The 14612-nt window shown below is 49.4% G+C and overlaps 1 protein-coding gene across 5 annotated transcripts in view; it reads left to right on the top strand.

Moving 5' to 3' along the window:
* The window catches only part of DPP6 (dipeptidyl peptidase like 6), a 590008-nt gene that overhangs the window by 475084 nt on the left and 100312 nt on the right, over positions 1 to 14612 (top strand). For all 5 annotated transcript variants that reach the window (XM_066235792.1, XM_066235795.1, XM_066235791.1 and 2 more), the window contains exon 7: positions 5906 to 5987. In XM_066235792.1, the coding sequence (XP_066091889.1) occupies positions 5906 to 5987 (82 nt within the window). The remainder of the gene's footprint in view (positions 1 to 5905; positions 5988 to 14612) is intronic.

Below are 14612 nucleotides of genomic sequence, written 5' to 3' on the forward strand. Positions count from 1 at the left end.
TGTTCACAGTGTTGCTTCCAAACAGCTCCTGAGAGCTTGTTGCAGGTATTGATCGTGTTGATCAGATGTCTGCCTTTAGACAGCAGGGCCTGGGGGCATGGGACCAAGGGGCAATAGCTATGATACAAAAAAACAAACAAACAAATAAAAAGAAAAAAAACCCAAGCTGGAAAGTTGGGAGAGCAAGCTGGGAGAGCGAGCAGGCTTAGGTGGGACAACGGGGTAAGGGGCGGGACCTTCCTCTGCCCCTCCTCCCCTCTCTCTTACCTTTATTGGGATGTCATTCCCACACCATGTAATTCATCCATTTACATTGTCCAAGTCCCTGGTTTTTGTGTCTTCCCAGAGTTGTGCAACCATCCCCTCGTTCAACGTTAGAACTGTCCATCATGCCCAAAGTATGCTTTGTTCTTCAGTTAATACTCCAGACTGCTCTCTCCTCCCCCTCCCCCCCCTACTGACCCTCTCCTCTCCTCCTCTCCCATCTACTCCCCGCCCCTGTCCTCCCCTCTCCTTTTCCATTCCCCCTTTAGCAGAAGTGCACTGAGCCCTGGTCTGGTCAAAACACTGGGTGCCCAGTGACATAAGACACAAGTCCCCCTTTACTGAAAAAGCATCTCTTTATGTGACTTTATTTAGTACTTCTATTTGTGACCATACCTGTTAGAACATCCCTGTAAATTGGAGAAAGGGCATGTCATAAACATTTCAGAATGAGTCACACACACACACACACACACACACACACACACACACGCCACTCCCGTCAGTCTCAGTGGCCGGACCTCTGTACCCAAATCCATGACAGGAAAAGGAGCTTCTGGTACCACGTACACACAGACATCTTGACTTAACTCAGAAGTCCGCCACGCAAAAGATTTACACCAGGGAGACCCCTGCCCTCAAGAATTTAACTGTGCGACGTAAGATATACGTGAAAAAATGATCATGCAGATCTTTAAATGCTGGGTGAGTTTAAGGTTTGACGGAAATCAACCAGCCATCTGTTGATGATTAGACTGGATTCCATATGTCTGTCCATCCATCCATCCATCAATTTCTTCATTCATTCATCCATCCATCCATCCATTATTCAGTTAATATGTATAAGCATCTACAATGTGTCAGATACTCTATTAAGACTGGAACAGTCTTTTTTATTTCTATATTTTCCACCAGGCTAAGCATATAGAAAGATTCAGAAAGCACATCTTATTTGACATTGAAACTGCTACTATTTTTTTAAATGTCCTTAGCCATGAAAGTTCAGGAGCCAGAAAAGCAATTTTTAACTTTTTTTTTCCCAAAGACTTTTTTTGTTGTTGTTGGAAAGCTTCTCAATCCCTTAACCCAGCCTAGGAAGATAAATGAGTAAACTTTGCTCCACTAATTTACTCTTCAAAACTCAACGTGATTTATGCCCAGTTCATTTATTGCTCGAATAAGCAGAATCAGAGTGGATCGCACAATTACTGGAAGGCAGAGTTCAGTCCAGATCGTTATATGTGTCTTTAATCTTTTTTCTTTTCTTTCTTTTTTTTTTTTCTTACCAATTTATCTCCACCCTGAGATTATTCATACAGAGCCTGGCATGGAATCTTTAAAATAAATGACTAGATAAAAGGAAAGACAGAAAACTGGGGAGAGAGCATGGACCAACACCAAAATAAATACTCGCATAATTTCATGCTGCTGTCTTATTCTCTCTCTTCCTCCCCCTCCCTTTCTCCTTCTTCTCTCTCTCTCTCTCTCTCTCTTTCTCTCTCTCTCCCTCTCCATCTCCATCTCTTCCTCTCTCTCTCTCTCACACACACACACATACAAACACACACACCCCTGATAATTTCAGTCAATTGATGACAGTGAAGCAGGTCTTGGCCATGGGGCAGAGGGCAGAGCTGGTGGTCCACCCCATAGGAAGGCAGTGCCCAAAATTGTGTCTCTGCAGAAGCACATGCCCCCCAAAGAAACTGACAGCTCAGCCAGAGGTCAGCAGATAAAACTTCCCTGGGTTCTCCCTCGCTTTCCTTACCCTCGTAACGTCCTCCAACAAGGAGACACCTGGCCCACCACCCCCAGTGTCCCCATGTGTTGGCACATGAGTTCATTCTAGCGCACACCTAAAGTGGTTTCAGAATCGCTAACCTGTAGGTCACCCCAGAAGACCCTCGTGTGCCCACAAGGCCACAGACTGCAGTCCCTTCTGTCTTAGCTTTGCGGCATCTTGTCGATATGCTGTTTCCAGATGTTTCTTATGTTGGCTCTCTTCTTCCCTTCCGTGTGGTATAGTATTGTGGTTTGCTTGTGCCAGGGTTCTGGTTCGTAGTTGGGAGTTCCGGTTCCGTTTTGACTTTCTGCGCATCCAGATTGTTTTGGGGGGGTGTTTGAACAGTATGAGAAACCCTATTGTGGTCTAAGACCAGGTGTTATACCAACAACGAAATACACCCAGAGAGATGTGGCTCCTTCCTCACTCACCCCAGTGACTTTGTCCCCAACTCCCCTTCTTCCCACGCACCCTGATACGAATGAGGAGATATAGGTCTATTGTCCTATGTCCCTTTCTATTTATATATGATGGATCTCGCACGATAGTGACTCCGTTGGGCTTTGCGTAGCTCCATCGCAGAAATCCCTCCACCTCAGTTTGTGGAGACCTTCACCCTTTTTTTTTTTTTTGTATTTTTCTGAAGCTGGAAACGGGGAGAGACAGTCAGACAGACTCCCGCATGCGCCCGACCAGGATCCACCCCGGCACGCCCACCAGGGGCGATGCTCTGCCCACCAGGGGGCGATGCTCTGCCCCTCCGGGGCGTCACTCTGCCGCGACCAGAGCCACTCTAGTGCCTGGGGCAGAGGCCAAGGAGCCATCCCCAGCGCCCGGGCCATCTTTGCTCCAATGGAGCCTTGGCTGCGGGAGGGGAAGAGAGAGACAGAGAGGAAGGAGGGGGGGTGGAGAAGCAAATGGGCGCTTCTTCTATGTGCCCTGGCCGGGAATCAAACCCGGGTCCCCCGCACGCCAGGCCAACGCTCTACTGCTGAGCCAACCGGCCAGGGCCTTCACCCTTTTTTACAATGGCGTCGTCTCTCACAGCGTGGAGGTACCATGGTTTACCTCCTCACCCCCACGTTGTTCCTTGTGTTCTGTAATTACAATGCTGCGATGAATACAACCTTCGGCCTGTGTGTTTTCCTGTCTTTCGAGGTGTGTCTTCCCAGAAGTGGTCCGAGTCAGAACTTAAGCGTGTAATTCTATTGGCCATCGCCCAGTTTTCCCTCAGAAAGGGTTGTACCAGTTTGTGTCCCCACCGCAAAGCATGGGATTGCCTGTTTCCCTACAGCCTCACCAACACCATGTGTTATATATTTTTCTGGCTTTCCTTTTTGGGTTTTTTTTTTGGCAAGTTCCATAAGTGAGAAATAACTCAGTATAGCTTCTATTTGCATTTCTCTCGTTTTGCCTGTTGGGTACTTATTTCATGTGTTCAGGGGCTATTTTTATACCTTTTCTGGAGACTTGCCTGCTCCTGTTTTTTTCTCATTTTATATGTATATATATGGTCTTTTGTAACCTTAATTTTAGAGATTGTTACACAACAGAGATATGAGCCATTTGTCCGCTGTATGTGTTGTGAATATTTTCTCCCAGTTCCTCAGTTTTGTAACGTTTTGTCGTGCAATTAAGAAAAAATAGTCTGTAGTCAAATGGATGGCTCTCTTATTTTTATCACTTCTGGATTTTGAGTCTTCCGTAGAAAACCCTTCCCAACATGAACATCAGAGAGGAAATCAGCCTTGTTTATGAAGACATTTTGAAACAGTAATATCAGACTGTGGAAGGCTTGGCCAAAGTGCATTTGGAACCCGGGATGTTAACACACCCCGTGACTGTTCTAACTGCCCGGGCATGCCTGCTGGGTCCAGGGCCGTGCCATCCCTTACTGGGTGCTCCTCCCCCATCTTCAGGTTTCCCTGGAAATGGCTGGGGCACTGCTGACTATCTGCCCCCCCTCTCCCATGATTTTTTTTCTTTATTTTTTTAGGGTTTTTTTTTCCACCTCTCTGAAGCTGGAAATAGGGAGAGACAGTCAGACAGACTCCCGCATGCGCCTGACCGGGATCCACGCTCACCATGGGGCGACGCTCTGCCCACCAGGGGGCAATGCTCTGCCCATCCTGGGGGTCACCATGTCGCGACCAGAGCCACTCCAGCGCCTGAGGCAGAGGCCACAGAGCCATCCCCAGAGCCCGGGCCATCCCTGCTCCAATGGAGCCCCGGCTGCGGGAGGGGAAGAGAGAGACAGAGAGGAAAGCGCGGTGGAGGGATGGAGAAGCAAATGGGCGCTTCTCCCGTGTGCCCTGGCCAGGAATCGAACCCGGGTCCTCCGCACGCTAGGCCGACGCTCTACCACTGAGCCAACCGGCCAGGGCTCCCATGATTTTGACTCTGAAATATATCCCATGGTGTTCTCGTAGGATTGGGAAGCACTGACTTTAGGATGTCCTACTGATCCAAGCCCTCAGTCAGCACATCCTTGCCCACCCACCTTCTTTCCTTTTTTTTTTCCTGACAGAGACAGATTAAAGACAGAGAGTGGGACAGACAGACAGGAAGGGAGAAAGATGAGACGCATTAAGTCTTCGTTGCGGCACCTTAGTTGTTCATTGATTGCTTTCTCATATGTGCCTTGACCGGGGGAGGTACAGCAGAGTTAGTGACCCTTTGCTCAAGCCAGTTACCTTGGGCTTCAGGCGAGCGGCCTTGGACTCAAGCCAGCGACCATGGGGTCATGTCTCTGATCCCACGCTCAAGCTAGCGACCCTGCTCCTTAAGCTGATGATCCCACGCTCAAGCTGGTGATCTCGGGGTCTCGAACCTGGGTCCTCTGTGTCCCAGTTTGACGCTCTATCCACTGCACCACCGCTTGGTCAGGCCCCCTCCCTTTCTTGCCTTGTCTGTTTTGTTCAGGCATCTCTAAAAATTCAGTGTCTTCCTTTCCCAAAGACTATCTAGCCACATGTAAGTGAGTGAGCACATCCATACCGGTGTCTTCTGCTTCAGAAATATTGTAGCCACATGGCAAGGAACTCGGGCCTGTTCAGCAGAGCACAGATAGAATTCTTCACCCGGAGCAGCGACATCATCTAAAGGAAATAGGAACCTCGGTCTTTTCTACATCGTAGACAGCAGTAGCCGCACAATGTCCTGAAATAGTTAACGCTTATACAGAGCATTCAGGGTTTTTTTGTGTGTGTGTGCTTTTTTTAGTGGCTTGATTTTTCATTCTGATTTTTATCCATTATGACCTTTAAATACATAGGCAGGATTTTGCTGGCATGGTACATTGCATGGAATAAATTAAGAATGAAAAATGTAAGTGATGTTTAAAAGGAAAAAAAAATGTTTCCCTTAATTCTCCCCCCCCCCCCCACTCTCTGTAGAGAGTTGTATTTATCAACAAACAAACCAAAAGATGGAATCTGTCCTTGAAGCCGATGGTTTTGGGAGGTCAGAATGACCGGGCATTCTGTTTAGAGTGGGGAAAAAAACTTATCTGCCAGAAAGCCAAAGATGGAGATATAAATTATTGTTGCATAGCTATACATTTTAATTTTTAATTTTGACTGTTCTGGATGTTTTGGGGTTTGTTTGTTTTTTAATTGATCTATGGACTCCTCTGCACATGCCCTCTTAGCGAATACTTACTATTCAGGCTCACCAGCCATTGCACACCCATCTGAGGAAACCTGGTGGAGTCTGAGCCAGATGGGTTGTGTTAAGCACACAGCTCCTGAATGGGACGCACTGGAGCGAGGGGTGGGGGAGAGGCTGGGCGGGAGCACAGCCTTGTGGTATCTTAAATCCTTGTTTCCCCCTGTTCCACTCTGTTTGCCTTGTTTCCAGGGATCCTCAGAGCCTCGACCCGCCAGAAGTCAGCAACGCAAAGCTCCAGTATGCCGGGTGGGGCCCCAAGGGCCAGCAGCTGGTAAGCAAACCGCCATCGGTGATCATGTTTTGAACTGGTTGGACTAGCATGTTTATAGCCGGACGGTGGCTCACTGTCCCCGGTCCAGGTTGTGTGAGTTACGTTTTGGGTAACAGGACACCAAGATGCTGCTAAATGAACGTTTAATCAGTCCACCAGGGAGTCCTCAGGGCAGAGACAGCTTCAGATGGCATAAAATGCCGGGCGAACACAGCCGTTATGGGGTGGGCTGTGTGGAGCTGAGGGGAGCTGGAGGGTCCTCGGGGAGGGTCCTCGGAGGTGGTGGGAACAACGGCCCCAGGGGAAGATCCTGAGGAGTGTTTATAGGCTCAGCTTTCCTACCCAGAAGAGGAAGCCGACTTACTTACTTGTAATCTCCCAGGGCACAAAAGCTGCGGTGTGGATGGCCGTTGGTGATAGGTCTGGGTCTCCCTGGAGACAAGAGAATAACAGTAACTATGTCTACCAAAATGGGGGTGACTTCAGCTAGACCTGATGGAGACTCACCTCGCTTGCGGCTTGCGAGGTAGACCCTACGACGCTTTTCCAGGGAAAGTCGTGGATATAGAAGGTCCATAAAGGAGAGATGAGTAATCCTTGTTTAAGTGGCTTTTTCACTAAAAGAGTCCATATCGCTGCCCTCCCGAGAAGGTCTCTAGGGCAGGCAGACTGGATCCTCAGACATTCGCCCAGGCCCGAGAGCTCCCGGGGTGACGGATGTGGTCAGCGGTGCTCCATGAGAGAGTCTGGGAAGGCCAGTCCTGCAGTTTGGGCCCAGTGTCAACACTTGTTTTTCACTCATTCGACTGTGGCCACGATTTCCCCGTGAAGACTTCCTGTATCTGAATGCCCCACCAGACTCCCGGCGTGCGGAGGGCAGGCATGGTTCTAGCCCACGGAGTCCAGCTCAGACTCCCGGCGTGCGGAGGGCAGGCATGGCTCTAGCCCACGGAGTCCAGCTCAGACTCCCGGCGTGCGGAGGGCAGGCATGACTCTAGCCCACGGAGTCCAGCTCAGACTCCCGGCGTGCGGAGGGCAGGCATGGCTCTAGCCCACGGAGTCCAGCTCAGACTCCCGGCGTGCGGAGGGCAGGCATGGCTCTAGCCCACGGAGTCCAGCTCAGACTCCCGGCGTGCGGAGGGCAGGCATGGCTCTAGCCCACGGAGTCCAGCTCAGACTCCCGGCGTGCGGAGGGCAGGCATGGCTCTAGCCCACGGAGTCCAGCTCAGACTCCCGGCGTGCGGAGGGCAGGCATGGCTCTAGCCCACGGAGTCCAGCTCAGACTCCCGGCGTGCGGAGGGCAGGTATGGCTCTAGCCCCCGGAGTCCAGCTCCTGAAGGCAAAGGCACCTCCCACGGCATTGGCTCCCTCTCTGTCACTGGGATGGCTTCGTGACACCTTAGTTGTTCGTTGACTGCTTTCTCAGGTGCCTTGACTGGGAGCCCGCAGCTGAGCCAGTGACCTCTTGCTCAAGCCAGCGACCTTGGGCTGCAAGCCAACGACCATGGGGTCATGTCTATGGTCCCACGCTCAAGCCTTGTGGTTTCAAACCTGGGTCCTCTGCATCCCAGGCCAATGTTCTATCCACATTTGCCACCACCTGGTCAGGTGTAAGAAAACTAAATTTTAAAGATCAAATTCTTATGAGTCTTTTAGTCTCAGCATTGTTTTTCTGCCTTCTTCACCACTCCATTTTATCAAAAGAGGTTATTTTTCTTTCTAACATGTCAACAGGCCAAAGAGAGCACGGGTGACGTCACCCCCTTGGTAGCATTCGTGCGTGCGTGCGCACGCACGCGCGCACACACACACACACACACACACACATCCAGGACGGTGCTTTGACACATTTTTTTTTTAAGAATCATAAAGGAATCAGAAAACTCCCAAGTTGAAGATGTTTCTGGTGCTCACACTGGGTCATTTAAAGAAAAAAAGGCTTTTTTTTTTTAAGTGTTCTGGTTTCTGCTTCAAAGGAGAAAAGTTGTGGTTTTTTTAAAGAGCCCATTAACGTTGTAAAAATGCATGCTGCAGCAACAACAGTAACAAGCCGTCGCATATTGAGTACTTATCTTCATACCTCTAGACGAGGTGTCCGATGAGAAGCTCGTTCTTGGAACACCACAGTGCTGTGCTCAGGAACAAAGGGCAGACAGGCCCTGGACCTTAGGAATGCCCTTGTCCTCTGTGTCTCCCAGGTGTGGTGTCTGTGGAAAGGTTGGGAGCTGGGGACGGAGACACCATCAACTCCCAGGTGACAGCGAAGTGCAGACAGAAGGACCGAGTGGGTGCCATGCACCCTGCGGCACGGGGGCAGCCCACAGGCGGGCAGGGTGACAGGTGCAGCCAGAACACCCGCCTCCATGCTGGGAATGAGCAGCAGAAACCCAAGGACCAGCTGACTTTGAACCTAGAACTCCCGCTTCGGAAACACATCATCGGTCTCAATTTAAAGGCCCTCGATTTGAACCTGAGAAGGAGAAGAAAGTTTCATTGAGTTTGCTGTTTTGCAAGGGCTGTGTCCATACAACAGATTTGGGAGTCAAAAAGGCAGCATTCTCAGCTGAAGTCTGGCACCTCGGGAGCGGCAGGATCTCACTAAAGGGACAGGAATGCGTGCACTATAGGGGACCACCGTGGGGGTTAGGCCAGTCTATGGAGAGTACGTGGCCTGGAGTCTCGTATGAAGGTAAGTACTCGATTCGCGACGGCTTGTTCCTGTTGCTGCTCTTAGGATGATTGAATGAAGAGAAAAATAAGAGCTGTATCCACGGAGAGCTGGGTGGCTTGTGTCAGAAGGTGAAGTGAGGGGCCCGGGCAGGTGTGCAGAGAGGCCCGTCTCTCCTCTGACTCTCCTGCAGCGCATAGGGGGTCAGGGAAGAGCGGTTCAGAAAACAAACAGGCAAGTGCTGTTCTTCTCAGCCTTCAACTTCACCTTGGTTTGCAAATGCCGGTCTCTTTGGAAGAGGCCGAGATCGGGTGACAGCAACAGCCCCCTCCTGGGCTGCCACCCTCGAAAGCATCCCTTGAACAGAGAGAACGTGTTTCTTATACAACAGCTGGGCACTAGGGCCTGGACCTTGCCCATCTTCTAACTGGAAGCCTGTGCCCTTCCAACGCTATCTCCTCGCCCCGGCCGCCAGCGACCACCACCCTGCTCTCGGTTGCCACGGGTATGGCTTCTTAGATGCCACAGGTGAGAGCGGTCATGCAGAATTGGTCTGTCTCTGTCTGACTGACAGAATGCTGGTTATGTGATGAAGGAGGTGTGTGTTCTTCCACTTTGTAGTCGTATGTTGCAACATGGTATGGTGATCGTTTTATAACACCTGCAATTTGTATGTCGTCCTGAGTCGATTATATCTCATTTAAACTGGGGGTTGGGGTGGGGTGTGAACTTGAGAAAAGCCTGTGGGTCCTCCTGCTCCCTTCTCCAAGCCCTCCTGTAGAGCGGGTTGCCCCGTCCCTGGACCTCCCGCTGGTCATCAGGGACCAGTGTAGAAATGGCGTGGTCGACCTCCCCTTGGTCACAGCTGTCTTCAAGGGCACTGCCTGTCAGCCAGTTCTCAGTAACGGGGTGGGGGGTGCTGGGAGTGGCAGGGAATATCTTATCAGCATTGACAAACCCAGTGAGGGGAGAAAGATTGATTTTTTCCAGCAAGAAGAAATGATATCATGAAATGTCACATCCATGGAGAGGACCAGACTGCAGTGACATCCCATTCATAACGTAGAAAGGCCTCTAATCAGTTTGGGTTAATTTAGTATTCATTGTAGAAAACATTCATCATGGGCACCAAAGTCCATGACAGTAGCCAAGAAATTAATTCCTGGGGGTGGAAGTCACTTCATGTGACCCTCCAGGAAGGGATGGAGCCGGCGTGGCAGGTGACTCGCTAGCTTGCCGAGGGTCCCCTTCGCCTAGAACACAACATAGCACCATTGCGTGGCTCTGTGGGAACCCACTGCTGTAATATTCACTTACACTCAAGTAAATAAGCCGAGTTTTTGGTAAATAATCTGGATGGACAGGCCAACAGAGCAGAGCTACCTCCGCCCATAACTATGGAATGAAGAGAATCAGGACAGATGACTGGGCTTTCTCTTTCCCCCAATAGGCTCTCTGAAGAACTGAGATTTCAAAACACAAAAGCTACTTCAGGCCCTGGTCAGTGGCTCAGTGATTAGAGCATTGACCTGGCATGTGGATGTCCCAGGTTTGATTCCCTGTCAGAGCACACAGGAAAAGCGCCCATCTGCTTCTCCACCCCCCCTTCCCCTTCTCTCTCTCTTTCTCTCTCTCTCTCTCTCTCTCTCTCTCTTCCCTTCCTGCAACCAAGGCTCAATTGGCACAAGTTGGCCTCGGTCACTGAGGATGGCTCCATGTCCTCTGCCTCAGGTGCTACGAAGAGCTCAGTTGCTGAGCAACAGAGCAACATTCTAGCATTCTAGATGGGCAGAGCATTGCCCCTCTAGTGGGCTTTCAGGAGGTTCCTGGTCAGGGTGCATGCAGGAGTCTGTCTCTCTGCCTCCCTTCCTGTCACTGAATAAAAAATAATAAAATTTTTTTCTTGAATACAGCAGCAATAGTACATTCATTTAAAAATGAAAAAGGAAAGGAAAATTGTTGTCTGGGATGGGTTTTAGGAATTCCACTCAACAGACACATGCCCAAGCCATGTGAGCATGTGAGGGGAAGGTAGAGCTGTTTGTTTTTGTTTTTTGGGTTTTTTTGGAGGTAGTGTTGGGTTGGCGCACGAACAATACTTAGGCATGACAGTGCCTTCTATGCCGTTGGCCTCAAAGCACCATGCAAATGTGACCTTCCTCCCTGTCTGCGCGGCAGACCCGTAAGAGGTCTCTCCCAGAACTCAGTTGGAAGCCAGACGGAGGTTTGGAAACTGGGGCCTGATCTTGTGGTGAACGCCAGGACTGGGGACCAGCTGCATTCTCTCCCCCCTCCCATTGCACTACCTAATTCGATTGGGCTGGAAGCAGTGTATGATTTCCTAGGAAGAATCTAATTTAGAAGGGCGCTCACATCCGCCTGGGCCATATTAGGTTAGAGGATTTCAGGGTGATCTATCAAAGATGTAAACACAGGACCCGAGTTCTGCATTAACAGAAGGGTGCCTTGAATGAGCAATCCCTTAGATCAGGGGTTGGCCCCTTTTTGGCTGAGAGAGCCATGAACGCCACATATTTTAAAATGGAATTCCATGAGAGCCATACACGACCTGTGTACGTTATGCATTATCCAATAAAAATTTGGATGGCTGTGATTGGCTCCAGCCACCCGCAACCATGAATATGAGCGGTAGGAGATGAATGGATTGTAATACATGAGAATGTTTTATATTTTTAACATTTTTTTTTATTAAAAAATTTTTTGCCAGCCAGTTGCAGCCATCAAAAGAGCCACATCTGGCTCGCGAGCCATAAGTTCCCGACCCCTGCCTTAGATCATGTAACAAGGTGGTTATAAATTAAAAGAACCTTTTGGACAACAAGGGTGGAGGGTGGAGACCACAGTGACATTGCAGCTCTGGGCAGAGACCCGTCATGTCCACCGTGGGACCAGGCGTTGGGAGGTTTATCCAGTCGCCTTGGAACATGCAGCTCAGAATTCTCCTCAGTGCCCGTCATGGGCTTTAATGGACTGTTTTGCGCATGGTTCCCTTCTGGATGGGGAGAGTGCACCTCTTTGTGGTAATTCCTGAGACGTTGCACAATTGAAAAATGCCACGGTAATGGTCCCATCTCCTCACCCATGTGGAGTAACAGTGGCTCAACTATGATAAGGCTGTCAGTCCCAGTTACTGTAACCATTCATCACCAGCTACTTTGTTTTCATTCACCTCTGAATAACTTTATTTCCCAAAACCAGCGGAAGCTGTTTGAGGGAAAAAATGGTTTTCATTACATTTGGACCATCCGCGGCCCGTGGTTCTGTCTGTATTGAACTGGGGGGGGGGGTGGCGCAGGTTTGCGACAGGGGATATAAATAAAAGCACATGTCAGATTTATGGGTACAAGGCCCAGGATTCACGGAAACTAGGAAAACTTGACATGTTCTCCCCTAGAAAAGACAAACTACGCGTCAGATGCTTAACTAACTTGGCCGTTCAGGTTATGCTCAGCGTGGTGGAAGTAGTGTGGGTTTTTGAGTCAAACATTTTGTTTTTTTTTTCTAAAGTGTGCGTTACTCTGTGAAAGAGCTCAGAACAAACATGTGGGCTGTCCCTAGTAAATCATGTCAGGAAGAATGGCTGAACCGAGCCTTCTGGACTCTTTGCTTCTCTGCGGGAATTTCCCAGGATAAAAGCACCCCCATTCTTGTCCGAAGGTGATTCTAGCCTGCCTCCTATCAGAGGGAAGAGCCAGACCTCACTGTAGTGTGTCCCTCACTCATTTCTCTGTCCCCCCACTTCCGGCTTCTTCTCCACTGGTGATTATGTCCAGATTGATACACATCACAGAGACGAGGTGCCCAACAGAAACTATTTAGCTCCCTGGAAACAAGAGGCACCCAAGAACCTTTTGGAAACATTGTAGCAACATCTAAGTCAACTATTTGCAAATGATTCCTCCCCCCTTTTCTTTTTTTTTTTTTTTTCTTTTTTTTTTTTATATATATAAATAAATTTTTATTTTAATGGGGTGACATCGATAAATCAGGGTACATACATTCAAAGAAAACATTTCCAGGTTATCTTGTCATTTAGTTATGTTGCATACCCATCACCCAAAGAGAGATCGTCCTCTGCCACCCTCCATCCAGTTCTCTCTGTACCCCTCCCCCTCCCCCCCCCCCCTCTCCCTCCTTCCCTCCCCCCACCCCCCATAGCCCCCACACTCCTGTTCATGCCTCTCAGTCTCGCTTTTATGTCCCACTAATGTATGGAATCCTGCAGTTCCTGTTTTTTTCTGATTCGCTTATTTCACTCCGCACAATGCTACCAACACTCCACCATTCCGCTATAAGTGATTCAATGTCACCATTTCTCCTAGCTGAATAATATACCATGGTGTATATGTGCCCCATCTTCTTCATCTAGTCCTCTCTTTTTTTTACAGTGATTAAAAGCCTTTAAGCAAACTCTTGGCCAATACGGCAAGAATCCATAAATGAGTAGTGTCCTTAACATGTTCCCCAAGTCCAAGTTGGCCCCCTCACCATGCCAAATCCCTGAAAAATGCAACCCAACCACAGTTCAGTCTGTTAGGAGCTGTCACAGGGAGCAGGAGTCCAGAAAAGTTCCTCACAGGAAAAGTCCGTATGGCACTGGAATTGTTGTCACCATTCTATACTTTGCAGCTCATGTCCAAGTCCCAATGACCGCTGCTTCTAGCTGGTAATGATTCAGGTAGACTGGAAAAAGCCATTTGCAGCATGCGTGGATATGGAGCTTCTGTTCTCCTCTGCCTGGAGAGTTGAGACCAGGTTGCTTTTCCCTGGAGCTCTGTGACTGTGGCCTGGTAAAGAGAACCTTGGGATACACTAAGCTGGGTGGCAAAGGTAAATTCATAATACAAGTTGGCAAAAGGAGAAAAGAGAGCTCTAAATTAAGAGTAGGTCCCAGCCTGAAATATGAGTGGGGCATTGAGGTAGGAGGAATAAAGGAAACACTATATATTAAGCAAAGCAGCAGAAAATAGGACTATCAACACCCACAACAGAGATCTTTGAGGGAAGAATAAAGAACCTGACTATTCAGGCAAAACATAGTTAAGTGGCCCTTGTGCAAATGAGATCAGTTTACCTGCTTCTTGGAAGAAATACCCTAGGCTCGTCCACAGTGTCGTAGATGGGGTCGACGGCCCTGGGCACCTTCAGCCTTCAGTGGCAAACCCCAGCATTCTGGGCAAGGTTAGGTCATAGGTGGCTGGAGCAGGCCTGGAAGAGACTGAACCCTCCCTTAGAGGAGCGAGGGGGAAGCCCACCTTCCAGTGTCCCTGTTTCCTCACAGCAGAGGTGTGTAAGCCTGGCAGGCTTTAGCTCAATGACCTTCCTTTCCACTATTGAAGCAGAACCCAGATGGCATCCTATGAGACCCCTTTGGGGTGCTGGAGCCTTTAAGGGTGTATCCTAAAAGCTGGTAGTTCCCCCTGATCTCTATTGGGCTTTTTCTGCCTCTAGGTATCTTAAAAGCCACTCTCAGAAGATCTCGCTGAGGGGTTTGAGGATCCCCATCCGCCTATATAAATCTTTTCCATATATCTGGAGCTATTTGGAAAAAAGACAGAACAGTGTTATTAGCTAGATCTAATAAAGAAGGTAGATTTGGTGTCTCCTGTTCATCAGCTTTCAAAAGAAATGTAAATTTTTTTTTTTTAAGTAAAAAGCATGATATGGTAGACCCGTCGGAGTCGTTGGCCTGGTGTGCAGGATTCCCGGGTTCGATTCCCGGCCAGAGCACACAGGAGAAGCGCCCATCTACCTCTCCACCCCTCCCCCTCTCCCCCCTCCCGGTCTCTCTCCTCCCGCCCACAGCCAAGGCTCCACCGGAGCAAATCCACCCCGGGCACTAAGGATGGCCCCATGGCCTCCGCCCTAGTTGCTAGAATGACTCCGGTTGTAACAGAGCAACATCCCAGATGGGCAGAGCATTCCCCCCGGTAGGC

Source organism: Saccopteryx bilineata, chromosome 6 (assembly GCF_036850765.1).
Source record: "Saccopteryx bilineata isolate mSacBil1 chromosome 6, mSacBil1_pri_phased_curated, whole genome shotgun sequence".
In the NCBI taxonomy this organism is placed as follows: domain Eukaryota; kingdom Metazoa; phylum Chordata; class Mammalia; order Chiroptera; family Emballonuridae; genus Saccopteryx; species Saccopteryx bilineata.